Raw genomic sequence first — 27,951 nt, 5'->3', positions numbered from 1 at the left:
TGAATTAAAATACACGAAACATACTGTACATTTTTCAAAAGGTTTTATTTCCTGATGAATGCCATGCTAATGGTGATAAAGATGGGCGATGTCGTAAAGTCCCAACATCGCTAACAAATCCATATTTGTCAAGTATTGGAAGGGGGGAGTACAATCTGAACTGGTCAGCAGCCAATCGCAAGGCACACGTAGAAAAACAACCATTCAAAATCACAATCACACCCAACTAAAATTCTATTAGCAGTAAAAACAGTCAATCTATAGCATGATCGATTGGTTCAAAACACCCAAAAATATTTCTTTAAAGAAGACATGGATGAAAAGCTGCACATCATTCAAAGATATTGAAGTCAAACCTTGTCAGGTGCCATTGCTTCGCCGCCAGCCGGCGTGTGTGTCAGCAGGTGTCTGTTAAGGTGAGTCCTGCGAGTGTAGCTCTTTGGACACAAAACGCAGGCATACGGACGATTGGTGCTGTGGCCCAACAAATGTTTCTTCAAGTCGAACTTCCTCCGTAAACATTTTCCACATTCGGGACAGGAGAAGGGCTTCTCGCCTGGATGTCAAGCATTTCACAAACACCAATCAGTCGGATTTCACACTCACACAAGTGCAAACCTTCAGTAAATCAGGCCCTTGGGAGTGCAGAGCGGTCGGTCCTACGTACCTGTGTGGATGCGGCGATGTTCGATCAGGTGGCCTGAGTTAGCAAAGGACTTCCCACATTCCTGGCAGGTGTACGGCCGCTCACCAGTGTGAATCCTCATATGTTTCTGCAGGTCGCCCCCGGACGGCCAGCCCTTGCCGCAAACCGTGCATACGTACGGCCGCTCGCCGGTATGCTGCCGCACGTGCACGTTGAGGCCAGCGAGGGCCGTGAAATCTTTGGAACAGTAAGGGCAGCGATACGGTCGCTCGCCACTGTGCGTCCTCAGGTGGCCCTCCAGCCCGTCACGTGTCTTGAAGCGTTTACCGCACTGAGAGCACAGGAAGCGGCTGTCTGCGTTGTGAGTCGCTCTGTGCGACTGGAGGCCGGTGTGCGAGGCGAACATCTTGTTGCACTGCTCGCACTGGTATGAGCGGGGCGTGTGCGAGCGCTGATGGATACGAAGCAGAGTCACTCCTGCAGAGAAACCGACAAGTTAGACTTGACATCACAGAAAGATGAGTGATCAAGTGCGATGTCACCCATATTGGCATCAATCATCAATGGCCATCAGACGTTCACTATTCGCTGGACGGACCAGTCCCTATCCCATGTGATTAGCTGGAGTTGACCCAAATGCCATTTCCTCACAATAGGAAATTTGTCATACTTCTGTTCTGAGTCACAAGTGGAAGTCCTATTTCAAGGTTGCTCCTTTTGCCAGACAATGATCTCTACTGGTACTCCTTGCCATCTCTGTTACCTGGGAAGGTCTCCTCACAGAAACGGCAACGGAAGCACGGCTCAGCACCCTCCACCGTGTGTGTCTGAAGATGGCGCAGCAGCTGCGACTGCGAGCTGAACTTCTGCGAGCACACTGTGCAGGTGAGGTCAAGCGGCCGGTGCCGTTGGCGGTGGGCGTCTCTCTCTTTGGCCGAGGTGAACTCTTTGCCGCACTTGCTGCAGATGTAAGCGGTGCTGTCACGGTGGGTCTGCTTGTGATTGGTCAAAGTGGATAGGTGAAGGAACTCCTTGTCACACTGGCCACATTGAAAGACGGGCCGGGCGCGGTGGCTGCGCTGATGCGACAGCAGCTCGGCTTTGGTGCCGAAGACATCGTCGCACTGGAAACACATGTGGCTTCTAGTGGAGCGAAGGTATTTGTGTTGGCGTTCTTTGGAGGGGAGCGTCTTGTCGCCAGCATGTGCTTTATCTTGGCGCGCTGTTACAATTGTGCTTAAGGTGGAGCCACAGGACTTATTGGCATGCAGGTGACGGATCACCTGCAGACAGACCGCTCATTAGTGCTGTCACGACGAGCAACTGACTGACTTTTTTGAAAGCAGAATAAAATTCTGATCAACCGATTGATACAAAATATAAAATGAATTATTTTTGGTACAACAGAATCAGATTTCTTTTTTTTACAATAGTATTTATATCGTTTTGGCCATTTGGGGGGGGGGGGTCATTATTTTTTGTCTCATGTCTCAAAAAGTCCATTTTTGCTGTCGAGGGCCTATTTAAATTTTTCCAAAAATAGGTGAGGTCGATTTCAAGCGGTAGAACTAGTCCAAATCTGGCTGGACATTGTGGCAACAGATACCTGAGAGCGGTAGATGAAATATTTCCCACACTGCGGACATTTGTGAGCCACTCGCTGGGAATGTTGGGTAACGCCGGATATGGCATCAGTGTGCGGCTGATCTGGCACATGTTCTGATTGGCTTGCACCAAAGTCCTCAACACTGATTGGAAAAGTTGATTAGAAAGATAACGTATGTAAAATGTGGCATGAGTGACATCAAGCGGGAAAAGATCTCACCCATCTCCCTCAGGTTTCATGTGTGTGACGGAATCCACAGCTGAGCTGAGGTTGGACTCTGGTTCAGCTGGTGGCGACATCTGCACTATCACAAAGTCCTCTTTTTCATCTTCCATCATCACGGTTACCTCCATATCCACATCCAAGGCGGGACTCCCCGTGTCAGTGTAAAAATCTGATTGGACTTGTACACTGAGGTGAGGAGGCTCAGGATTGGTCAGCTTTGTGATGAGAGGATGGGACCAAGCAGAGTGGAGGATGTTCTCTGTGTCACAATCAACTATCAAAAGAAAAAATGGGTTTCCAAATTTTTCTTCAGACAAACAAGACACACGGCCATGTGGAAGATATATACCTGCGGGAGTGACTTGACCTAACCAACAGCTTGGATTACTTAGTAGTGTTTTCAGGTCCTCCCTGTCAGCCAGACTGAAACAGTCAGCCAGGCAAGCGGGGGCAGCACTGAGCCATGATGCAGCCTGGAAAAAAAAAACTGTTTGCATGTGTGCACTAGGTAGACCACAACATTCAACCGCTTCTTGCAAACGAAGGGATGATTATGTATTCATACACATTGTAGGAAGGTTTGATTCAAATCTTATATTATTTTGACATGGTATCAAACAAGTTTATTTTCCAGCTCCTATGGCTTATTTTTGCACGCTACTTCAAGAGAACGACCCATATACAGTACATCCCCACCCCAACGATAACATTTTTGTCCGTCCCATAAATTGAAGGGTACCTGTTTGAAGTCAGGGACAGGAAAAAGCTGCTCCAGCCGGGCCAAGAAGTCAGAGAGAAGAGTCTGGAGAGCCTCATCAAAGGTCTGGTTGAACACATCCTTAAAAGAGCAAAGCCAAAATAAAACATATCTTAAGGTATGGCATCATCATCATCTTGTTGCGACTCTGACCTGCAATAGGCACTGTCTTTCCAATTGACTGGCTTTATTAGTCAGAGTCAATAACGCGGAACCACAGTCGACAATCTGTGAGCCTGCATCGAGCTGGAGAACAAAATTCAGAAAAGTGAAGCACGGTTCGATCATGTCAACTTCAATATGATGATGATGGCTACATGCAAAAAATTAATCAGGTTACTTTGCTCATAATCACATTGGTCTCGTGACTATTTCCATAGACTTTGTCCATAGATTTTAGCCCAATCTATTTAATTAACTACATTATTGTGAATTCTTGATTATTCAACAAAAATACATACCGATTTAGTCAATTATAGTTTATGAATGGATGCTTTTGGTCTCTAGTTTTTGTCCGGTGAAAACTGTGCGTCGACGAAGATGTTTTTGTTTTGTTTTCAATAACAAAACTAACACTATGTGGCACCACGAATAGTTTTTGCTTCCGTATTTTTCAGTTTGTCTAAGATGTTGAAATGGATTTTAAATGTTTGTTTTTGACGGGCTGAGCGCCTAACTTGCCCGTAAAAATTGCAGTTACCCACTCTCCGTGCTTAACTCACTGAGATTTGCAACATTCATTGGTGAATAAAAAGTCGATAGTTAAATAAGATTCTCAAGAGATTATTTATCAATAGCAGCCTTTGTTTCAGTTGATCTATTGCAACAGTTTTGTGAAAACGATGAAACTCAAATGAGATGACACTCGATTGATGAAACCAGAATGTGTGTCTCTCACTGGTGTCATGTAGATGGAGGAAATCCTGTCCTGGTTGACCTGGTGGTCAGTTTGCGCTTCAGCATCATGAAGGCTCATCTGTGGTAAACGACAAAACTTTGATGCTTGTATTTCTTCAAACTACAATGAGATTTACATTTAGACATGGGATTTTGTTGGAGTGAGAAAGGAAAAAAATACTGGTTGAAAATGGAAAATCACACAAACAGGACAAGAGTTCTAATAAGTGGGCAATAATGAGACCCACACCTTGGCCCTGAGCGCAAGCAGCAGCAGGCTCCTCTGTTTTTCAGTCAGCAATTGGGGAACTGCCTCTGTCATCAGAGACACAAACTCTTCCAAAATTCCATAATCCTTGACACTCTGCTGCTGTGCCACCCGCCACATTGTCGCCGTCAGCAGACGAAGAGGAGAGACGAGAAGGCGCAGTGAGGAAAAGGAGAGTGGAGTAGCTGCGGAGTGAGAACACCAGTACAATTTTGAATTAAATGACATGGAAAATAATGTTAGATTCAAAGGTGAGTATCATTCTTTTTTTTTTTCAAGAGCAAAAGCAGTTAATTTTGGAGATCCTTACGGCTGAATTTGCCTTAATTATAATTCCATAAAGATTAATCATGTTTAAAAGCGATATTCTTCAGCAGCTTCTGGATTTTCATGTTCCTATTTTGTCTATTTTATGTTCTACAATTTAAAAAAGGAATAAATAAATCAAAATGTACCAATTACTCAATATACTATGTATATATAATATGTCTATCGTGTTATGTGTCTCGTCACCGTGGGATAGAGAAAAACGTAATTTCGGTCTCTTTGTGTGTTGTGACATGGGGAGAGATTGACAATAAAGCTGACTTTGACTTTACTAATATTCTATAGTTTGAGGGAGGGTATTTTCTAGGCACCTTCGATTAATTTTGACTGAAGTCACACGATCCAAGCAACTGTGACAAAGATCGGCAATTGCACACGTACATAGAGATGTATGCAGGTCAAACAGTGCCCAGTCATGGACACTATATATGGATGACCAAGGGAACATTTCAAGCTCATTTCCAAGGAAGGGTTCTGTGTATATCCATGCAGTTAATAGTGTGATTTTGGAAATATTCCAAGAAGAACTTCCATTGGAATTACCATCATTTCATAAACGTGAACATTTAGCTGTGTCAGAAGCAGACATCCATGCCAAGTTGCATAACGGCAGAATTTAATATTGCCACTTCACTTGAAGGTCATTAGCCAAGTTTAGACTTGCAACACAAAGCAAAATAAATAGCTACACGACATATTTGATACATTATTGCCCAAGCAGCATCATGTAAAACCTCTTACTTTTTAGCAGGATACCACTGCGTTTGCATAACATCTGGTGGTTAGTCAGCAATGAGTGAAAGGAATAAACTTGCTAATATTGGACATTATTTCACAAATATGTATCTATCCATCTATTATCCGAATTCCTTCTACTACTCAAATCATTACTAATCTGTGTATTTACTAAAATGGCCGTAAGAATATCCGAACTTTTTCATTACTCATGTTTTGTTTCATGGCATTTGAGTACTCGAAAGCAGACGCAGTCGTATGCTAGCACGCTAGCTACATCATCCGAAAATGACAATTTTCCACATAATGCAATAAAAAAAATTAAATACATCGAGACGAACCCATTTTGCGTTTAGGTCGCAGACTGGAAATTCAAGTGAGTAATGATGCTGACAAGTTAGATGTATTCATCAACATAGGACATTACCGCCATCATACCGGAAGTTTAAAACTGGTTGTTGTACACATCCGGTCTCACGAACCCCCACATACATCAGCCAATCAAAACATTATTTGAGCTTGTTCGATTTACTAACAACAACAATAACAATAATAATAATAATAATAATAATTACAGTTACAGGTTGTTGTTTTTTTCACAAAGAAGAGATTGTGCAACAGTACAGTACTTCTACAGCCAGCTGAGGCAACTTCAACTTTCTAAATAAAAATATGTTTATTGTCCATGGTCATTCTATTATTTGCTCCATTGAAGTTATTGAGAAGTTTTTGAGCAAATTACACAAGACAAATATCTGCGCACACCACCATAAAATACAATTATTTAGTATCAGTGCACTAACTATGCTACTTGACTTACACCGTGTGAAATCTTGGCCTGTTTAAAACATCACCAAACGCAAATAACACCTACCTTAATTTACTAGTACCTAAATCAAATTAAGTGAATATTTGCAACAAAAATAGTATATATATAAATATATATAAAATAAAGTTGAATGAACATTAAGTACCTTGTGTCTGCGGTGTACTTTAAATGAATGTATGTTCAAAATGATGTCAAACAGAGGCTGTGATTTACCCAAGTCAAATTCTTTGTTTGGCACGCTCAAACATGGCGAATAAAAACTCTTGAATCTTGAATCAATCTTATTGGAATTGAGGTTTAAACCTCAAATGTCTATTTATAGACGTCGTGTTACACTTCTTTCTCGCTGTTGGGCTCCTTTGACACAGATACACTAAACCAGCTTCATCCATCTTTGCCTAAATGGATTATCAGGCTTTTGGCAAGAGCAACACAAGCAAAGAGATCGAAGCAGAGGGTGCATTGATATAGAAAGACTAGCATTGGATGAGTTTGTTGCAATCCAGTTACAAGTAATGTGACTTTTTTTCAGCATGTCCATTGCAACATAAATGCTGGCCTATTAATTAACTCCTAGTTATCTATCAACAGACCCTTTCTTGGGTTAATGGATGGTGAAGATGGAAGTAAGATCTTTGCACAAGACCAGAACCCTGTGATTTCAGGAGAGGAAGATGAAGAGGATGAGGAAGAGGATGCCAACATTTTCAATGCCTGGATGCAGCGGTACAGAGGGAGCGAAAAGCAGAAGACAACTGATGAAGAGCAAGATGAGGAAGTGGAAGAAGGTAGAGCTGAAAGCAGAACCAGCTTGGAGTCAGCAGCTCGTCTTCAAACCAAGCGCCGATCATCTCTGCCGTGCTTGGTAAGATGCAGCACGTACAATTCTTGGGTGCTTTAATTTTTTTAATAAATAAAACCAGATTTTCATTGGTGTGTGCAGGCGACTCTCACGACCGTGCAGCTCGCTCGTCTGCATTCCTGCACCAGAGCTCCCGTGACCGCCAAGACTCTGCTGCGACGTTCCTCCTCTCGTCGACTGCTGCCATCTCAGCAGGAGGGAGCCTCTTGTGCGCCTGCTGCTGAAGGGAGACCCTCTCTCATACCCACAATCCCAGAGACCATTGCGCCTGAGAAAAAGAGCCAGTTCAGGAGACGCAACGTCATGTCTTTGGTGAGAGAGAGCTATGGCTAGTGTTAACCTTCATTTGTGTTTGGTTTTCAAAAATTCACCCTTCTCAGGCCCCACCTTGTGCCCCGAGTAAAAACAACCTTACAAGGCTGAAATTCCAAACCTCGCCTTTAACGCTCAGACGTTACGTTGAATGTCAAAATGGTTTTGTGTACAATGACAATAACTGCTTGTGTGTACTGCAGAGCGATGCAGACAGCATGTGTCTGATCTGCCATCACGACCTGAACCGAGGAGCCGGCGGGGTCCGAGAGCTGCAGTGCACACACACTTTCCACAAGGAGGTAATTACCAAGTGCCACTTCCCATCTGAAATGAAGCAGATGCTTATGATAACAACAAAAGGACAAATGTATTGTGTATGTTGTGTCTTGACTTCACAGACACTATCTCATTTGGTAAAATGAGTGTTCTTTTTTTTTCAGTGTATAGAGGAATGGTTATGGCGGAAGCAGTCATGTCCTACGTGTCACATCCAAGTCCTCGCGCCTCAGCAGGCGGCCTACTGGAGCTCCACAAGGGTGATAGTGCCCTGAGATACAGATTCACACCCACTGGAGCTCCATCAAAAGGGGGCCAATCAAGGCTGCAATGGCCTTAAAAATTCCCACACATCATGCAACAATGGCATGGTCAGCAAGTGACTTGATATATATAGACCATATTCAAGACTACCGTGGCCACTGGGAGGCTGTGTTGATATTTACACTTGTTTTCTGTACAATGATTCAAACCTCTGTACTCTCCACTGCTCAAAACAAACACCACACTCAATGATAAGTGTTAGAGGAGTCATGTCTGTATTATGGCGGGCTAAAGTTAGCCCACTAATGCTATTTAGAGGATAAGTAGATGTACACCTTCTAACATGCAGCAAGAGATGAAGAACATACTAACAAACAAACTGAAGACTAAACATAGGAAGAAGATGAGATGAACTTTGTGGTACACATGTTGAGTCAAGTTCAGGATAATAGAATGAACTGAGTTGGTAACTTTAAGAGGAAAAGTTGGTTTTAGCTTAAAATCAAATGGTTCTAACACTTTGACGTGCCTGTCCCCTTATCACGTGTTAAATTAAACAGTTAACTGAATCTTTAATAATTTGCTCATGTATTTCACGTAATAGTTGGTGAGCCATTCCTAAAAAAAATAAAAAACCAAACAACATTCATAAAATTGACATCATTTCCATTCTTGAAACTAGTCCCTAAACTTGATTGGTCCTTATTGTGTATGAAAGAATGACTTTATGTTGATCAGATACCAAAATGGGAATGACTTAAAAATTGACATACATAAGTGAATCACTCAAGACACTGTTACAACATTTGTTGTTCCATAGTTCAAATGTAAGGTGAACTCCTTGGCCTTCGTCTAATTGTATGTTTATCGTGTACTGTGTCTCGTCACCATGGGATGGAGGAAACGGAATTTCGGTTTCTTTATGTGTCTTGACATATGAAGGGATTGACAATAAAGCTGACTTTGACTTTGACTTTGAACAATCATCTTGTTAACGGAACCAAACAGGAAAGAACCGACTGTCTTCCTCTTTTTTAAATGTCATGAGCTGTTTGACAACTAATTTTCCCCAGAGGGGACAATAAAGGTTTCAATCAATCAATCAATCAATCAATCAATCAATCAATCGATCAATCAATCAATCAATCAATCAATCAATCAATCAATCAATCAATCAATCAATCAAGCAATCAAGCAATCAAGCAATCACGCAATCAATCAATCAATCAATCAATCAATCAATCAACCAATCAATCAATCAATCAATCAGTCAAGCAAGCAATCAAGCAATCAATCAGACAAAGAGTGACCTCGTCTGTATTTTACACAACGTAGCAAGTGATTCCACAGGTTCTTCTTCAGACCATCTCGTATTGGTTGGTGTTGATGAAGTGAGACAGACAGCAGGCCAACGACATGCCGATGAGCTGAAGCACATACGATGTAATTTGTTAGAATGGTTCTATATTTTATTTTCTCTGATTTACAAATTTAATTAATTTATGTTGTTTTTGAGTGTGTGTGTTTGTGGGGGGGGGGGCTGTGCTGGTGCGAGTGTTTGATTAGCATGGTTTGTAACGTTATTGTGAAGACGGATGAGCACCTGAGAGAAGGCGATCCCAAAGGTGACCCCAGCGATAATTCCCATGTTGCTCTCGATGAAGGACGTCACCAGCTGGTAACAACCCTGCATACACACAATTTTGCCTTTTAATCATTTATCAATCATGAACGTGTGACTGCATCACTCATCACCTGCTTGTGGACTTTGCGAGCTGCCAAAGTGGCGTTCTTCAAGTCTGTTTCTTTGCAGTCAGAGAAAGTAACACAGCAGCTGACAGGGATTCCCCCGGTTGGGAAGTAGTCGCTGGAGAACCAGGTAGTGTAGTTATGAACACCGCAGCATTGCAACTGGACAGAGGGGACAAAAATAAAACAATGCAGAGCTAAAGTCAGCTATTCAATAGTTTGGGCGTGTAACAAGACAGACTGTAATGCCTTTTATTACTAGATGCAGGGACACTGACTTTGCGTTGAACGTCATCCACAGCCACACTTCTTTCGCTTCGTCCATCGTATCTCAGCAGAGCCTCGCTGTATGTGGTGAGGAATGTGCCTTTGATCTGAACACGCACAAACAAACACACCGAATTCCACAACAAGAATGGTTTATCAAATGAAAACATTCGGGTTCGGTTGTCAGATTTCAACCTCGTGGCGGAAGATGAAGCCTGAGATTCCAGCGATGAGCTCGATTAGGAAGACCAAAGCCAGAAAGATGGCGTACTGTTGGGGTCAGACATGTAATCAGGCAGACCTCAGAGGTCACACATTATCAGACAAAGTATGAATTCAATTCTGGAGGTGGGGGGTAATTCTTCTTCCGCAATCCCGCAGAAAAGGCTCCATGGCCGTGTCTCGATCTTTCTGGCATACATAAAATAGTTCAACCACCGCCTCCTGGTAATTACTATTAACATAGCGAGCATTAAACAAATTCGCTGAAACAACACCAACAAAAACATATTCAGGAAATGAAGTTTAGAAGTGTCATTGATACTATGGTGGATCTTTGCTTTTTGTGATCAATCCATTCCAAAAAGCCTGACTAAACCCAAACGGTGCCAAAGCCAAAGCAATATTTCACCAGTTTGAGCATCCAAGGATGCCCCCTGCACGTGGCGAAGCATCCAAACAGGCCGAACAGCACAATGGCAACGCCGGTGCCGGTCAGAACAAAAGGAGCGTTGGACGGTGCACTGGAGATCAACAGCGTGTAAGGACTCAGCATGAACTTCCACCACAAACCCACCGCGAGCAAGACCACACCTGTCACCTGTCAAATCATAAAAAAAAAAAAAAAAAGATAAAACCTCAAGGCTTGGTCGACCACAGAAGTATGAAAATTATGCTTTAAGAAGCTTCCTATGCATCACATTTTCGTAACCTTTCGCTGACATGACTACTCACCGAGAGGAACAACCAATACCAATGTAATTGATCAATCAATTTGGTTCAGGTAAATCCAGATCGATTGTCTCATTCAAATCAGTTTGCATTACCGCCATTTTTAAATCGGTGTATTATCACGTTTAAAGATAAAATAAGACAGATACACTAAGATAATACCATCTCTTTAGGTACACCGATGGATTGCTTTCCAACTGTTTAACAAATTAAAGGTGAAGAATGTCTAAGTGACAGCATCATTCCATTGTCTACGCTCCTTGGAAGAAAAAGTTCGGACACGCCTATGTTAGCCACTTTCTTCATTACCAAGTGGGTGAGATGGCTTCGCCCTGTTTCTCATCATTCCTCGGATGATTCCATCCCTGAAGTCTGCCCTAACCTTTTTAATAAACAGCTTGAATGCTCATGCAATCCATCAGAATCGATAAAGGATAAAACTTAAAACACTGAGTGATAAAAAAAATCAAAACACACACACATGCACATCTTTAAACCTTTCAGCTCAAGACGCAAAAGAAGAGATTGCAAACTTTCCTATGGAGTCGAAAAGGCATCTCACCCAAAAGATGAAAGAGTAGAAGAGTAGTAGAATCTTCACACATAAGATGAGCGGTTTGGTTTCCATCCTCCTCGGTGCCATTGCTCCACTCGCTCCCCCCTCTCTCTCTCTCTCTCCCTCACTCTCTTTCTCTCTCTCTGGCTCTGGCTGTCAGCCTTGCAAAGAGACACTTGGACCTACTTTGCGTTTGGCGGCCTCGCACACTCGCTTGCCATGCTCACATCTGAGCATGGCGGTGGTGCACGAGTCCTCATATGCCGGACAAGCTCATACTTCACACTCAGGCCACACAATTAACATCAGAGTGAAGCTGTAACACCGTCGCGCCAAGCACATCCAACTACTGGCCGCCAACATCAACATGCATTCATTGCACACATTTCCAAGCTAATGATTCAATTCTGTGTTAGGAAATAAACAAAAATTTATGTCATTAATAGGTTCTAGCGCCTCCCCTAAAAAAAAAAAAAATTTGGGAATGTTCTTATTTTAACCAAGAAAGTACCATGGTATTATTGTATTTCATAAAAACATACAGCAATGACATATGACAATTGAAAATAATTCTTGTCGCAATTTAAACTGCTGACTCCCAATGTCAAGTCAAGTCAAGTCAAGTTTATTTGTATAGCCCTAAATCACAAGCAGTCTCAAAGGGCTTCACATAGACAGAAATTGACAATTATTCTCAAAGCATCCCCTGATCTTAAGCTCCCAAAAGGGCAAGGAAAAACTTAAAAACCCCTAGCAGGGGGAAAATGAGAAACCTTGATGCTTTGATGCTTGATGCCAATGCTTGGGTTCTTAAAACTGAGTGAATTGGGTTGAGGATTTGACCCAGCACGTTGAGTTATATGTTTTATTTATTTATTATTTATTTATATAATCATTTATTTATTATTTATTTTTGACAAGTGTGCGAGCAAGTAACAAGTCCAACTGTCAACGACCTCCCTCAAACAGCGGTGGTTAAAGTTCACCTGCACAGTGGCGTGGAATTCTTTTTTTATCCCGAATGGAAGCCGGTGGAAGGTAGGTGCAAACGTTGTAATTGCCTCTGCTATAAATGATTTATTCTTTCTTTCACAATCATACATTTATGATCAAGTGCAGTGATAAATTGCGACACAACAAAATTTGAGTTGATTAGCTCTTTGAATCTGTTGTAGTATAACGAGAAGATCTTTTATGATATGCTTAATGGACCCGTTCCGTGGACATGATATTCTGCTGTGCTCTTGAATATGTGCTTCACCATCCGGCGGCATGGGGTTGTGGTTTGCGATAGATTCAGACTTGGACAGACCAAGGCTGGAAGGTCCCAGGCTCTGCAGGGGGACACTGACACACAAAGATCAAGCGTTGCTGGTTTCCACGTCTACCACAAAATCCATTCTGTCTGTCGAGTAATTAAAAAGAGATTTTTACCAGTTTGGTGAAGCGGTCGTTGCAAGCATTTCGTATCCGTTCTGCAGAGGCGGGGCTGTCCAGCCTGAATGGGCCTGTGATGCCCGATTCAGTGCGAGCTGCACTAATGGCGTCTTTGATGGCAAAGAAAACAGATGATGCGAGGAACAAAGGAGGCTCGCCCACGGCCTGACCAAGAGAACACACATCACATTCATCATCTTTGACTGAGAGACACCTATTTTATTTGTAGTCTTTAGGACAAATACATTTTGTTCATCTGAATCGTAGCATGACAATCAGAAGTGGCAGTAAGTCACATATGTGCAAGTCTATATCTAAAAATATAGATATATGATCAAATCACGGCATTCAAGTCAAAGTCCAGTCAGGTCATTTAACTTTTGCCAACCAAGTCCAAGTCAGCTAAATCATTTGGCTCAAGTTCCCAACCTGGCGGTTGAGTTACCTTGGAGGCGAAGATGGCTTTGTCGTGAGGGGCGTCACGAAGCAACGACACGGTTAGCTCGGTGGGAATGTCACCAAAGGCCGGGATCTTGTAAGAACCTGGACCCCGGGTGAGGAGGACACCCTGAGGGGAATAGTGAAGCTCCTCCAGGGTGAACATACCCAGACCCTGCATAAATGCCCCCTCCACCTTGAGACAAACAGACAATATTGCAGCTGCACTCCAGAATATATTACCTTGTTTTTGATGACCTGCTAACTTACTTGTCCGATGTCTATTGCGGGATTGAGGCTAACGCCGACGTCCATCACAATGGTAGTGCTCAGGTTCTAAATCAATCACAAGTATAATGTCAAGCTGACCTATTGAAAATGGATGTAATTGGCAGACATTGAAATGCATTAAGAAATATGACATGTAATATGATTACTATTTTTGAATGTTCTTGTTGCTGACAAATCTCTGCTCCACATGTCAGCGCATTCATCAGTAATATAGTGAAAATGAGTGGGACAAATATTTACTTTGCAAGTAAATTTATAGTGTGAGCTGCTAAATGTCCTATTTAGGCCCCTCAAATTTGAAGCTCGGAGGCACTGTGTTCCTAATAAATAATTAGTCTGGAGCCTCGCCACACTTAAAAAAAAATATTGAAAAAAACATTGAAAACTATTTTGTGACTGAGGGTATCCGCGGGTGGCGATCCGTGAGCACGCAGGGGTCCACTGTATTGTTCACTGAGACATCTCAAATCTCCCTGGTTGACCAGTATGGTCATTAATTCATGTGGTCATGCTTTGCAGAGGCTAAAGAATGTGTCGGACTACTGTTATTTCTGTCTACATGTTTTGCTTTACCGTTTATGTTCAATTCTTTGTTTAGGGTGATTATAGCACCACAACATAGATGGTAGTTTGCGTTAGCATTATGCTAGTGGAATGGCAAAGCTATTTTTAAGTTTTAATACACAAGTTGTAATGGTCTGTTTCTAATATCCTTGCTCGACTGTACTAGTCAACAAGTCTTCTGCATAGATGGACACAGTCTGTAGTAATAAAGGTAGAGTAAAAAAAGAAGAAAAAAAAGAAAAGGGAAAGTATTGTGACCTTGTGAGCTCCAGTCAAACAGTCCACCTCCACTTCAGAACAGGCGACTCCATAGCTGAAATAGTTGAACGCTCGGCCAGAGTTGGTTTCAAAGCTGTATCCTATATTTGGAGTCCTGACACAAAACAGCCAATGGTGAAACTAAACTCATCATGTTGACTACAGACAAGAGAGCTCAAGCACGGACGCACTTGTAAAAGCCGTTGGCACTCAGGTTGACTCTGTCAAAGTACGCTGCTTTGACCTGAAACACAGTCGCATGCAGAAACTCAAAAGGAGTAAACATTTCAGCCAAGCTATGCTCAAAATGACTCGTACCCATTCTTCCCACGATCCTTTGGGGTTTTTGCTCTTGTAGGGTTCCAGGCGCTCATTGAGAAGCTGGCAGGCGTTTCTCACAGCAGCTCCGTTGAGGTCCGAAGAGGCAGAGGCAGCCGTCGGACTTGTGTTAGGGACAGTTTGGGTACTAGTCTCCGATATGTGGATCTTTGAGCAGGGAACACCAAGAACCCGGCTGGCAACCTGGAATGGTTGAATTTGTTCAAATTCAAATGCTTAACTGACTGTAGTTCCTCGAATCAGTCTAAGTCTGAAAACTACCTGGATCATCTTGGTGTGGAGTCCCTGTCCCATTTCTGTCCCACCGTGAGTCAGCAGCACCGACCCATCTGTGTATATGTGTACAAGCGCTCCAGCCTGGGAAAAAACGTCCATCAAAGCTTCGTTTTTTTTTGGGAGCATCCGTTATTTGATACAATTTACAGTTGCCAATGAACCTGAAAAAAATCGAAGCATGGCAGAACATGCAAATGCAGTTCATACCTGGTTAAGAAAGACAGCCGTGAAGCTGATGCCGAATTTCGTCGGTATGATCGCAAGGCCTCGTTTGGTCCATCGGTTTTCTCTGGCAGAAAGATACCGACGTTGATTTAAGGTCGCCGCTTTTTTTAGCGATAACGTCTCTAAATGGTAACCTACTTATTGTACAGCTCGACGGCAGCTCGCTGCTGCTGGTACCGTGATCGGAACATGCACTCATCCCAGCAGCGATCCAAAGTAGACTGGTCCAGGACCTGGTTGTACGGTGTCACGTCACCTTCTTTATACAGGTTCATTTGTCGAACCTGCAAGAGGACAAACATAGTGACAGGACACTTCCTTCCCAGAATCTCGCCATTTTTGTACAGGCAATTCACAGACCTCGTCCGCCGGCCGGCCCAGGCTCTGAGCCACGTCGTTCATCCAGGTCTCCGCAATCATCATGCCTTGCGGACCTCCAAAGCCTCTGAAGGCTGTATTAGATGGCAGATTGGTGCGGCACAAAAAGCCGCGACCACGCACGTTTGGAATGCTGTATGCGTTCTCCATGTGGAACAGAGCACGCTCCATGATCTCAATGACAAAGCAGAAGGCAACTATGTAAATGCATCATCACGAAGATACGAAGTGATGATGGATACTCACTGCCTGAGAGAGGTCAAGGGAGTTTCCCGCATTACTGTACATTGACACATCCAGGGCTAGCAACTTCCCGCTCTTCAGGAAGCCCACCTTGAGAAGCAAGGGATTGTTTTAGTGCTTGCATCATTTTTTTGGTCGCTGTAGTTCAATTTATGATCAAAGCCCAATGCTGATCGTCATGCGACTGATTTAACAAAAAGTAGCAGCGAGGGATTCTTGCAAATAAATGCTTTAAAGTATTTAAAGTTTACTGTCAATCTAAACATAAAACTAAAAGTTGTACTCAAAACAAGGAGATAGCCTCTGTTAGCTTAACGCAGTGCTTCTCAATTATTTTCTGTTACGCCCCCCCCTAGCAAGAAGAAAACTATTCGCGCCCCCCCTCCCCACCGTGACTATCCTAACTTGTCTTGTAAGTCGTAAAAGGGGGGCGCGCCCCACTATTTGAGAAGCACTGGCCTAGGTGACTGATTCACAATTTGGGTTTGTCTGATATCAGAGATTAAATAAAGAAAACCAACTGGCTGATTGATTTGTTTTAATTGAGAGGGAAAAAAAACAGCAAAAGCATTTCACTAGCTGACCAGGAGATGGCGACAGCGTGGCATCTGAAGACCATGGATTGTTTGTTCTGCTATAGCCTAGGATGGAAGTAAGATGGCGGCGCGTGAACACGCAGCGGCCTCTCTCTGTCCCGAACGGTGTTTTGTTTTGTCGTTTAATGTGGGTTTGTCCGACAGTTTTGTGTGTTCGTCTCGTCGCACCGGGTTGTGCTACAAGTACAGCGGGCTGGTTCAGCTCGACATCGGCGGAAGCGAGTTTTGTGGCGATCTGGACTTTGAAGCAGGGACATTAAAGGCGCTCGGTCTGCTCCGTCCTGAAGCGAGAGCGGGGGCGTCCTGGCCAGGCTGGCGGCCAACCCAGCTCGACCGGCCGTGCCTTCCTTTCTTCGGGCGAACGTTCGATCGCTGGGCATCAACATGCCTGCTGAGATCTATGAAACGGACAGTGCGTAACTGCTGTGCATCTGGAGCGGCTAGCGTGCTATCGGGCGGACCGGGCCATTGTACGAGGGGGAACATCGCGAGGAGGTGGAATGCGTGTCTACATCCGTGACGAATGGTGCCGGGACTCTGTGGTGGGATGCAAGCACTGCTCGCCTCTGGCGAAGTTTGTGATCTTCAGGCTTTTGGCGTCCTGAACTCTCTCCCCCGTTGTTTACTTGTATGTTACTCGTGTACTGTGTCTCGTCACCGTGGGATGGAGGAAACGGAATTTCGATTTCTTTGTGTGTCTTGTGCATGAAGGAATTGACAATAAAGCTGACTCTGACTCTCTGACTCTCTAGGTGACTGATTCACAATTTGGTTTTGTCTGATATCAGATATTAAATATAGAAAACCAACTGGCTGATTGATTTGTTTTAATTGAGAGGGGAAAAAAACAGCAAAAGCATTTCACTAGCTGACCAGGAGATGGCGACAGCGTGGCATCTGAAGACCATGGATTGTTTGTTCTGCTATAGCCTAGGTGACTGATTCCCAATTTGGTTTTGTCTGATATCAGATATTAAATAAAGAAAGCCAACTGGCTGATTGATTTGTTTTAATTGAGAGGGGAAAAAAACAGCAAAAGCATTTCACTAGCTGACCAGGAGATGGCGACAGCGTGGCATCTGAAGACCATGGATTGTTTGTTCTGCTATAGCCTAGGTGACTGATTCACAATTTGGTTTTGTCTGATATCAGATATTAAATAAAGAAAGCCAACTGGCTGATTGATTTGTTTTAATTGAGAGGGAAAAAAAACAGCAAAAGCATTTCACTAGCTGACCAGGAGATGGCGACAGCGTGGCATCTGAAGACCATGGATTGTTTGTTCTGCTATAGCCTAGGTGACTGATTCACAATTTGGTTTTGTCTGATAATAGATATTAAATAAAGAAAACCAACTGGCTAATTGATTTGTTTTAATTGAGAGAAAAAAAAACATCAGCAAAAGCATTTCACTAACTGACCAGGAGATGGCGACAGCGCGGCATCTGAAGACCATGGATCGTTCTGCTATGCCGGTTTAAAAAAAAAAAAAAAAATGTAATTAGCTAGGGGTCAAAGGTCAAAGTTTACGGTTCAAAGTTCACCCAGGGGTCAAAGGTCGGTTCAAAGTTCACGGGGTCATGTGCACATTTTCGATTTTTAACTAGAGTTGAAAGTTCCGGGTTCAAAGGTCACCCAGGGGTCACCGCGGGGTCACCGCGGGGTCACCGCGGGGTCACCGCGGTCACCACGGGGTCACCGCGGGTTCAAAGTTCAGGGTTCACTTTTTTTTTTTTTTTTTTTTTTTTTAGGTTAACCTTTATTTAACCCAGTGCTTCTCAATTATTTTCTGTTACGCCCCCCCCTAGCAAGAAGAAAACTATTCGCGCCCCCCCTCCCCACCGTGACTATCCTAACTTGTCTTGTAAGTCGTAAAATGTTGCACTGTCGCAAACGTGACAGAAGTAACAATGAGAGCGCCACTGCCCCCTGCTGTAGTAAACGCGCAATTACACTTTATTCTAGTACTGCCAAAAAAAAAGCCTGTTCCCCAGGGTCACACGCGCCCCCCCAGGAATAGCACCGCGCCCCCCAAGGGGGGCGCGCCCCACTATTTGAGAAGCACTGGCTTAACGCTAACCCAAAATGGCAAACGCCATAAACACTGTTGTTGTGTGGCATTAAAAATTTAACAAGGTATCATCAATTTTCTGTCCAGGCCTGTTTTATGAATTTGTTTTTCAAAATTATTTTGAACCATAAACAATGTCTGCTCTCCAATGTTTCATTTTTATTTACTATTATTTTTGTCCTAAGTAATTTCTGTGACCAACAATTTTGTCCACGTGTGTATAAACGTGTGATCTTGACCTGGTCAATGTGTGAAGTGCCTTGAAAGCGTGCATTTGAACCTTATATTTTCCGTAGAATGGGTGTCTTCCTCCAGTGATCAACATATCTTCATCTCTGTCCAACATGCACCTGACAGGTCGTCGCAGCCTGGCACGCAAGCAGAAAAACCCGCGGGTATGAATGTACAAGCCCGAATCAGAAGTGACCGATCAACATACTTGTGCGCTGCCACGGAAACCACAGTGGATAATATGGTGGTCCGGCTCTCTTTGCCGCCGAAGCCTCCGCCCATCCTTTTTACTCGCACTACCACCCTGTTGGAGGGGATGCCCAATGCCAAGGCCACCAGAGACTGACATGCAAACAATTAAAGCCTTGGTCAAACCATATTTTCACTACATTTCCCCTCACCTGCGTTTCAGAGGGATTCTGAGTGGAGGAAAAGAGCTCCATTTCGTCGTCTTCCCCTCGAGGGACAGCCACAGTCACGTTGGTCTCCAGGTAGAAATGCTCTTGGCCACCAATGTGCGTCTCACCTGTCAGTCAGTCATTCATGTGAGCGCTTGGCTCCGGTTCATTTCCAATGGCGGGCTCACATTTACACCTTCCAGAATGTGGTCCGCCTGTTTGAATCCTGCCTCCAGGTCTCCCTTCTGGAGTGTTCTAATTGTCTTGTAGAAGGACTGGGCGGCAATGGCTTCCTGTTAAATCCACCAGAAGCTTTTCAGAAGAATATTTGTGAAAGGCCAGAAACATTTTGGAGTTTCTATATGATCTTGGAGATGACCTCGAGCCAGTCACAAGGAGTCATGTTTTACCAAAATTCATTTGTTTGGAAGTAAATCGGGCCCGTGGTCTCTAACCTGTATGGTGATAATCGGCTGCAATTCCTCATACTGGATCTTGACGGCTTTAGCGGCTCGCTGAGCATGAACCTGAGTGTCAGCCACAACGGCACCAATGACGTGGCCCACACATGTGACCTATCATAAGAAGTGAACAGTCAGATCATAATGGGGCCTTGTGAGTGACTCAAAAGAAACCCACCAGGTCATCAGTAAGAACGCTCTCATCATGCCATAGCCCGCTCTTGTTGCTGCCCGGAATGTCACGGGCAAAGACGCAGCAAATGAAGCCGGGCGAACACTCTGCTGCCGACGAGTCAACGGAACTGTGACACAAAGCCACGGTTGTGAAGACTCGAGAATGGGAGAATTTGTGTACAGCAGCCAATGTGAATGAACGGAATCTTACAGGATGCGAGCATGCGCCTTGCTGCTGGTCACGAGGGCCAAGTACACCTCGTTCTCAAACAGCGGGATGTCGTCGCAGTAAACCGCCTCACCCGTCGCCTGCTTCAGAGCTGAAAGGTGCATCAGGGGATGGCCCAGCACGTCATCTTGGTTCTGGGCCTGTGGCACCTCCTGCAGATCAAATGGACCATAGCTTGTTTCTTTCCATGCCTCGTGGGCAATGAGCGCATACGTTGTACCTGGTAGATCTGAACACTGGATGGCGTCTCTTGATGGTAAATCTCTGTTGCGCTCAGGAGATCAGATCGGACCTCTTCCACATTTAAACCCTGACAAACGACCAAGCTCATGTGAAGATGATTGACGAGGCGGCTGTGTTGCTTGGAATGGAAACTTATTGCCAGAGTTGGGGCATAGGAGTCACATGGCTGAACTTAGGTCAGACTTTAGTCGCCAATTTTAAGACTTGACACTTGGTTGGTTAATTTCCTATCATATTGGGATATCGGTAGTAGGAAATTGACTTCCTTGTTTTTTTGCCACCATAACTTAACGTACATTTGAAGACTTCAGACTTACAGTCATGTGACTGCCCGCCAACTCGGCAAGTGACACTTCAGTTACCTGCTCTCGCAGCTTCTGCAGCACTGTCAAGTAGAACTTGTAGAATAGACTGAGGCTAAGAGTTCGTCGGTATGTCACCATGCCGCCTGGCGCAGATGGATCCAGGGTCAACTCCTCTGCCAATGAGGAGCAAGCTTCTTCCAGCAACGCCTCCCCCCAGCATCTGAATGACATCGTCGGGCGTTACGATCTCCTTTCCTTCCTCTATTCCTTTCTATTCTTTGCGTTTGTTACCTTCCCAACAGTTTGTTTGCTGTCTTTTTTGCAAGCACGGTGGTGGCCGCCATGCCACCGTAGCTTAGCCTCACATCCTCCACAACGCACGTCCCGGGTGTGAAAGTGACACTCATGGCGGTGGTGACAATGCTGATGTCGTCCTCTCGGCGAGGTGACTGCTTGAAGGCTGAGAAGAATTGATTCTAGCGAGGACAAAGAAGAATCAGCAACGGAAGAGATGAGGGAATGACAGAAATGACCACAGGGTGACTGATGCTTTTGTTCATCTACTTTTCCCATCCTTCTTCTCTCCACATACAAACATCTGTATGTACTTTTAATGCAGCTACCTTCCTGCTATAGGGAATCTCAATGGATAGCAGGATTTCTTGTGGGCGCAGCACAGTCCTCCTGTAACCCACAAAGAAACCGTCGTCCATCTGAACCACACGACTGCCATCTAATTAGGAGCAAGAGAGGATATGTCAGAGATGAGCTGCAGTACGGAGTTTCATTTTGTGTCTTACCTTTGTCCATCAGTGTGAGTTTACAGCTGGCCGCCATAAAAACAGGATTAAGGTCTGATATGGGACTAGCAGTCATGATGTTCCCACCAACAGCCTGAAAAGCAGCAATGGTGCATCTTGTTTATTTGATTGTTTATTTAGGATTACGCACATGCCAGCAACACCAGAATGAACCGGTGAGCATTGGATAACATGTTATATCACTGGAGTGGAAGTCCAACCCAGTGGCGCCTGGAAAGCGGACTTTAAACCGATGATGAGCGGAACATGGCTGGTTTATAAAAAAAAAAAGAAAGGTTGGGCCTTTATTCTCATATCTCGCAACGGGCTGTTCTCGCTCACCGCAACGTTGCGTATCTGCTGTCCCGCAAACCAGCGCAACTGCTCCAGGACAGCAAGGAAGACCTGGGTTTGGTATGAAGGGAGCTCCTTCACGGCCTCCTTCAGTACCTCACCCACTTGGGTGAGAGTGCACGCTGCGCCAAACACGATACCTAAAAGCATGACCCACACAAACTCGGTCTTCGAACCTCATTTGGTCATCCCTTTTTTATGTTCTGCCTCAGTAGTTACCTTCATCAGTGTATATCACTTTGTGGAGTTCCGGGATGAAGGCTGGAGCCAGAATGACTGGATATAACATGTTCTTGAACTTTACTTCTATACCTATACACACACACACAATGAGCAAGTGGTTGCGAAAACGAGTGTGTGTGTTTGAGTGCATGGGAGTTCACACGTACCCACTTCTGTATTTCCCACCACCACTCGGGCATCGGGATGTTTCCATTTCAAATTGAGGAACTTGTCCAAGGTGGCAGGCTGCAGCCACACTGCCCTGTCATTGCGAAACTGCAGCGAGCATGTCTTCTCACTTTTGCTCAGGGTCTACAAAGTACAAGCAAAAGTACTCATAGTCCAAATATTTCAAAGCGTAAATACAAAGACTCGGATGAAAGTACATACTAAATAACTCGAGGTAGGTCCGGATTTTGAGCAGATTAGGTTACCTTTAAGAATATTCCACAGTCTGATATTTTTTTACTTGTACATATATGATAATGAGTTGAATTATTACGTCCAGGCTTTTTTTTCTCTATAAAGTATCAGTACTCAAGTACAGAGTGAGACTACAGCTGTGGATGTCAGACACGTGGCCATATGTTCTGTTTCTCACCATCAGCTCTGGAGGGAAGATGACCTCCTGCGTGGGGTCAAGTGGCGCAAAGTCAGCAGTGTTGAACAGCTTCGAAGCCATCTAAAAAAAATACTCCAATTGTTACTCCACTTGCAGTAAGGCGGCATCTTTACAGTGAAGACACACTTACGTCCACATCCGCCTCATTCTCCTCGGCTTTGCTATTTTTCATACAGCAGCCGTTGTCCCGTCCTTTCCCCCCACAGCATCCGCCTTCCTAAAGTGACATACTAAATTGAGTGAATCCAATGATTTACAACATTTATAAATCATTGCGTACCATCGGAAATCATACAATTTGACTTAATTGATCAGTCAATTATTTATTTTGGACTAATAATATCTTGCCAGAGATGTAGAGTGATAGGAAGAAAAATTAAACGCTTGATAAAAGAAGGATCCAGTTAACTTTGTTACGAATTACTGGCATTTCAATTCATATCAACGGGGAAAGATGATTTGAGATGTGTTTTGAATTACGATTGCGGTCACAGAACAAATTAAGCATGTTTCTCAATCTACAGGTTCCTTGGCTCAATAAAGGTTGGTCTGGTCTAGTCTCACCACAGTAAAGGTCTTGTAGGCTTCCAGGATGGGCCGATATCCAGTGCAGCGACAAAGGTTTCCTGAAAATGAGTACTTTGAAATTAAGCACACAATCCGCAGTATACAATCACAAATTCTATAAGTACATACTGAGTTAAGTCACGGTGAAATGTCCTACCTTGGAAAGCCTCCTCCACATCAGCCATTTTGGGGGTGGGGTTGTTTCTTAGCAATGCGTACATGGACATGACGATACCCGGAGTGCAGAAACCGCACTGCGAGCCGTGAGCCTTTGCGATCCGTTCCTGAATACGACACAATAAATCCGGGGTCACCAACCTTTTAAAACGCAAAGGTACTTCTTGGCTACCGATCAACACCAACCTGTACGGGATGCAGCTGCCTTGCAACGCTGCCAATTCCTTCCACGGTGGTCACAGCAACCAGATGCAAGGAGCAGATAGGGGCAAGGCAGGCGTTCACGGCATAATGACTAAGCAAAGCTAAGGACTTCATTTCTCAGTCTCAATTTATCAGCTTGAAATCAGCGCATGACTTCCAGGCGGCAGGATACGTCAGGTTTTGCGTGTGAGCTTGGTATTTTGACAGCATCACTGTGCACGCTCCGCAGCCACCTTCAGCACAACCCAGCTTGGTCCCCGGTAAGCCCACTGAAAGAAAACATTCAATGAAATACATACACATGCATCCAAAGTCCTCAAAGAGTCACAAGGCAATGATTGATTCATGTAGTGTCTGTCTGAGTGTAACGCATTGATTCCACTGCCAATGAAATAAAGCAGGGTGAAGGGAGAGACTTGTGTGAGACCAAATACACGCAAAAGAATGCCTTTGATGGCTGTGTATGTATCCAGCGATGGAAAGTAACAATGTACAAATACTTGGTTGTTGCAGACAAAAATTCTTCAACCATCTTCACTTGAATATTTTGTTTCCGATGACTCGGCGGAATTCACTTCTGTTTCACAGATTTCGAAAGTCAAGTTTATTTGTACAGCCTTTTATCACGAGTAATCACAAGTAAATAAGAGTTCCTGTTTCCACATCAAACAAAAAACAGCCACTTTTGCAGAAAATGGGAACACTTATGTAACTATACTTCTGGTTTCGTTATGAGTGTGAGTGCTACATACGCTTCCTTCTCAGATATGTGAGCAAGGTCATTTCAGGATCTGCATTTGTCTCCACAATCTGCACAACAGGGAAAATAAGTTTCATTTCCGCTTTCTATTGACTGCATATCAATAAGTCACATATAAATTGCTGAAATGACACTTCTGCTGTCATATTTATTAGTATCGTGAACAAGACTATCACAAGTTCTAAAACCCTCTCTAAAGGAGCACTTAAAAAAAATCTTTAGAAACTAAAGCCGGTTTCATGCCAGTATAGTATTTACAAACACACACACACACACACACACACACACACACAGTAGATTGAAATGACAAAACTTATAATCTTGTAAAATGCATCTCTACTTGTTGTTTTCTGATGATGTTTTCTTGATGTTCAAGTTAAATGAAAGACATTTCTACCTTTTTTCCATTTACGAAGAAGACGAGGTCATCGGAGGAGGACCGGGCACAAGTTGTGCAGTCCCTCATGTTTTTGTCCAGTTCCCTCATGTTGTGAAATCTTTCTGTCCTCTTCAGACTTTTGATTCCAGATGTTAACTCTCCAGAGGGGGCATGTGCTTGCAGCCCCACCCCTCTATGCAACCCAACAACTTTCCAGTTTTAGTGCCCTGTATTATGTACAAGGAATAGAATTAGCTTGGTGGTTGGTAAACACTGATATAGACTGCTGTTAATGAACTTTGACACCTGGCAAAGCAGAAAAAGATCTCAGGGACTGTATAATTATTGACAGTTGGCCTGGTGTCTGGAGACAAAGGTCCAAAAATATATTGTCGCCAGCTCTTAATCTGACTTACTGGACAAGGGAAAACTAAAGGAAGAAAGTTAAAGCACATACATACCACACATAGATAATAGAGGTCAGTGTAATTTTCATGTCATAAGCAAAATGGGACATCTCATTGTCTGGTAGTAGTCGTTTTTGTCCAAAAGAAACATTTTAAACATTTTGAAATTGTCTCTAGTTAATAATCGGATTTAGACTATACTATAGGAATATTCTTGTCTCGAGTCAAAACTCACCAGGAAGTTACTGTATGTGCATAGAAATGGACATCATGCAAGGGTTAAAACGGGGCCGGCTCTACGCAGGGGCAAGAGGGGGCAACGCCCCCTCAAACAGATGTCCTGCCCCCTCGAATCAAACTTTTAGAAGTGAAAAATCCGCTGATAGAAACACACAGCCCCCCTCTCTTCTCTCATGTCGGTGCAGTGTGTGTCCTCACACAGCCTGCTGTCAGGACTCCCCGCCCCTCCGTAAACATCCAATCACTTTGGGTATGCAAATGAGGCAAGAAGCAGCCAGAGAGTGTCAAGTTATAGTCAGCGCGGTAGGAGTTGGAAGAAGCAGTAAAAACTCGTCGTAATGACCCGGGATATAACTAATGATTAACAGCAACTCAAATAATACTTAATATAACATTCATATTATAGGTCCCCCCCCCCTGAGAGATTGCCACCTTATTGTGGTCAGGGGGTTTGCGTGCCTCAGTGACCCTAAGAGCTATACCAGCAGTAGCTTTAATCTTCAGGTGGAACACCCAAGCTGGACCGGTCTTAGTGTAGAGGCCTGACAGATGCAATGCACTTCTCCAGGTTGAGATCTGGATACACAGCTAACAACTGCCGTGAAGAAAACGATTTTAGTAATCAGTTAATCTGTCGATTATTGTGTCAATTAATTAATGAAGCGGATGACAAAATTCCATTGCTTTTTAAAAAAAATTGACATTTCAATTTTATAATGCAGAGGACATGCATTAATTGTGATTCAGTTAATAATTTGTTCTGTAACGTAATAAAATGGGCAAAAATGTTTTTCCAAGTAAAAGCAAACGTTTTATTTGGATTCCACACAAAAATAACAGCTTTCCTGAAGGATGACAGATTGGAAAATTTACTGTTGACAGGATGAAATTCTGTGACAAATTTTAAAAAAGGTATCTAAACAACGAATCGATTATCAAAAAATCATAATCAAGTAATTTAATAATTGATTACCCTATTTTCCGCACTATAAGGCGCACTTAAAAACCTCCAATTTTCTCAAAAGCCAACAGTGCACCTTATAATCAGGTGCGCCTTATATATGGCCCAATATTGAGCCAATACAGCAGGCGTGTCCAAAGTCCGGCCCGCGGGCCAAATGTATATATCTTATATATGGGCAAAGTTTTACAATGGGCCATACATTGAAGGTGCGCCTGACAATCCGGTGCGCCTTCTATATGGACAAAGTTTTAAAATGGGCCATTCATTGAAGGTGCGCCTTATGGTGCGGAAAATACGGTAGTTGTGTCATTGTTGCAACTTTACTTTTAAAAGTAATAAAAAACAATTTCTAGACTTGACTATTTACTATAAGTATTGTGTACATAAAGTCCTTACATTATTATTTGTGTGAAATCCATGCTGTTAGTAGGTGTGACGCTTCATTGTACAAGACACTTTAAATTTGGCATCATGAGTTTCTTTGAATTTCATGGAATTTGAGTTTCCTCAATTTTCATTACTATTTAAATTTCAATTGCCGTTCTGTTTCCTGTTTGCCACCGCAATTCAAATTCAAGAATTGAATCGGAATTTAGCCATCATTCTCATTTTACTGCTGGACTTAGTACAGCCCTGTTTATGTCTGATTTAAGTGCTCACTGAGCCTGCAGATATATCTTAAAATGTTGGGCAATATTCAATTAATTAGATTAGATTAGATACATGGAGTTGAAGTTGCCCTTCTGCACCATTGAGTTATGCACTCACTACAAATCCAACCGAGTCACGCATGTTGTTGCAGCAACCCGTGTTCAACTTGTGACTATCCTAATTAAACACGCTTCTGACACGAGGCGTCAACACATATGTGACTACAATAAAGTTCTATCATCATCATCTTCATCAATTCTTTGTCTACACTTAGACTCCAAGTGTATTGTTGCCCGTTACTCAATTTTTGAACTGTTATTTTTAATTCTAATAAATTATTGTAAATTCAATGTTATTTAGTTGAATTGAACTCAGACTTGTAAACATGTCAACAAACACCTAAATCCAAATGGAAACTCCATTTATTCAAAACCACCCGAGATAGATGAAAAAAAATTTAAACTACCTTGATACTCATTTAAATTCATCAGAACAGTCAAACTTATTGAAACTTTTAAGTATTCTCTAGTGATATTTATATATATTTACCTTGAAACTGACAGATAATCTATTTGCCAAACCCAGTTGAGGTAAAAGTGACATAAAAGAATCATAAGAGAATCAAACATGTATTTAAAGACCCAAAAAATTAACTAAACCATTTCAACAGACCAAATTTGAGCTGGGTGCTCAATGCTAACATGTACAGTGATGCCAAACGCCATAGACGGGCCGATGGAAATGAGCATAGCCTAATTTTAATTATAAACCTTTAAAGGACGACTACAATTAAAAATAAAATTAAAATGGAGCGACTGAATAATAGCCAGTCAACTAAATATTTCCGGGAGACCCTTTGATGCACGTTGGTAAAAAAAAAGCAAGTCATGTCCTCAGAACAAAAGCAATCATTCATC

At 43.2% G+C, this 27,951-nt stretch overlaps 4 protein-coding genes across 10 annotated transcripts; 1 reads left to right on the top strand and 3 right to left on the bottom strand.

Annotated features, from left to right (window-relative positions):
* Nucleotides 1-26: 26 nt before the first annotated feature.
* On the bottom strand, nt 27-5,958 carry LOC133169545 (zinc finger protein ZFP2-like). 3 transcript variants are annotated; one of them, XM_061301846.1, is made up of 11 exons: nt 5,803-5,958; nt 4,382-4,584; nt 4,133-4,210; nt 3,388-3,480; nt 3,217-3,315; nt 2,827-2,950; nt 2,472-2,751; nt 2,253-2,394; nt 1,410-1,929; nt 668-1,123; nt 27-556 (listed from the first exon to the last, which is right to left on the bottom strand). In XM_061301846.1, exons 1-11 carry the CDS (start codon nt 5,804-5,806, stop codon nt 351-353), a joined length of 2,205 nt encoding a protein of 734 aa, XP_061157830.1. In that variant the 5' UTR covers nt 5,807-5,958; the 3' UTR covers nt 27-350. The 3 variants fall into 3 exon arrangements, with proteins under 3 accessions (XP_061157830.1, XP_061157822.1, XP_061157840.1); XM_061301838.1 differs by lacking the exon at nt 5,803-5,958 and adding an exon at nt 5,468-5,777; XM_061301856.1 differs by lacking the exons at nt 3,388-3,480; nt 5,803-5,958 and adding an exon at nt 5,468-5,778.
* Nucleotides 4,509-8,685, top strand: si:ch211-207l14.1 (uncharacterized). Of its 2 annotated transcripts, none has more exons than XM_061302710.1 (5): nt 4,509-4,650; nt 6,882-7,155; nt 7,234-7,464; nt 7,668-7,766; nt 7,908-8,685. In XM_061302710.1, exons 2-5 carry the CDS (start codon nt 6,898-6,900, stop codon nt 8,016-8,018), a joined length of 699 nt encoding a protein of 232 aa, XP_061158694.1. In that variant the 5' UTR covers nt 4,509-4,650; nt 6,882-6,897; the 3' UTR covers nt 8,019-8,685. The 2 variants fall into 2 exon arrangements, with proteins under 2 accessions (XP_061158694.1, XP_061158701.1); XM_061302717.1 differs by having other exon boundaries at nt 4,511-4,650; nt 6,956-7,155.
* On the bottom strand, nt 8,260-11,990 carry LOC133170031 (tetraspanin-7-like). The gene is made up of 7 exons (XM_061302674.1): nt 11,537-11,990; nt 10,655-10,843; nt 10,219-10,293; nt 10,035-10,130; nt 9,763-9,918; nt 9,611-9,694; nt 8,260-9,434 (listed from the first exon to the last, which is right to left on the bottom strand). Exons 1-7 carry the CDS (start codon nt 11,615-11,617, stop codon nt 9,366-9,368), a joined length of 750 nt encoding a protein of 249 aa, XP_061158658.1. The 5' UTR covers nt 11,618-11,990; the 3' UTR covers nt 8,260-9,365.
* A 591-nt stretch (nt 11,991-12,581) lies between these two features.
* xdh (xanthine dehydrogenase) lies at nt 12,582-25,614 on the bottom strand. Of its 4 annotated transcripts, XM_061301649.1 has the most exons (37): nt 25,415-25,612; nt 25,079-25,202; nt 24,791-24,999; nt 24,386-24,443; nt 23,806-23,902; nt 23,616-23,724; nt 23,410-23,536; nt 23,250-23,311; nt 22,816-22,902; nt 22,665-22,745; nt 22,231-22,375; nt 22,061-22,153; nt 21,830-21,981; nt 21,488-21,581; nt 21,311-21,420; nt 20,979-21,163; nt 20,745-20,907; nt 20,360-20,449; nt 20,122-20,291; nt 19,915-20,038; nt 19,731-19,850; nt 19,472-19,568; nt 19,279-19,403; nt 19,086-19,219; nt 18,927-19,014; nt 15,983-16,069; nt 15,719-15,910; nt 15,497-15,642; nt 15,341-15,422; nt 15,119-15,214; nt 14,837-15,040; nt 14,710-14,762; nt 14,519-14,633; nt 13,676-13,741; nt 13,413-13,601; nt 12,965-13,132; nt 12,582-12,877 (listed from the first exon to the last, which is right to left on the bottom strand). In XM_061301649.1, exons 3-37 carry the CDS (start codon nt 24,878-24,880, stop codon nt 12,827-12,829), a joined length of 4,050 nt encoding a protein of 1,349 aa, XP_061157633.1. In that variant the 5' UTR covers nt 24,881-24,999; nt 25,079-25,202; nt 25,415-25,612; the 3' UTR covers nt 12,582-12,826. The 4 variants fall into 4 exon arrangements, with proteins under 4 accessions (XP_061157633.1, XP_061157642.1, XP_061157651.1 ...); XM_061301658.1 differs by lacking the exon at nt 25,079-25,202; XM_061301667.1 differs by lacking the exons at nt 25,079-25,202; nt 25,415-25,612 and adding an exon at nt 25,234-25,389.
* Nucleotides 25,615-27,951: the final 2,337 nt, after the last annotated feature.

This window comes from Syngnathus typhle, linkage group LG2, assembly GCF_033458585.1.
Source record: "Syngnathus typhle isolate RoL2023-S1 ecotype Sweden linkage group LG2, RoL_Styp_1.0, whole genome shotgun sequence".
Lineage (NCBI taxonomy): Eukaryota > Metazoa > Chordata > Actinopteri > Syngnathiformes > Syngnathidae > Syngnathus > Syngnathus typhle.
Note: the sequence above shows the minus strand (reverse complement) of the source record. Positions and strands in the feature narration are given on the sequence as shown.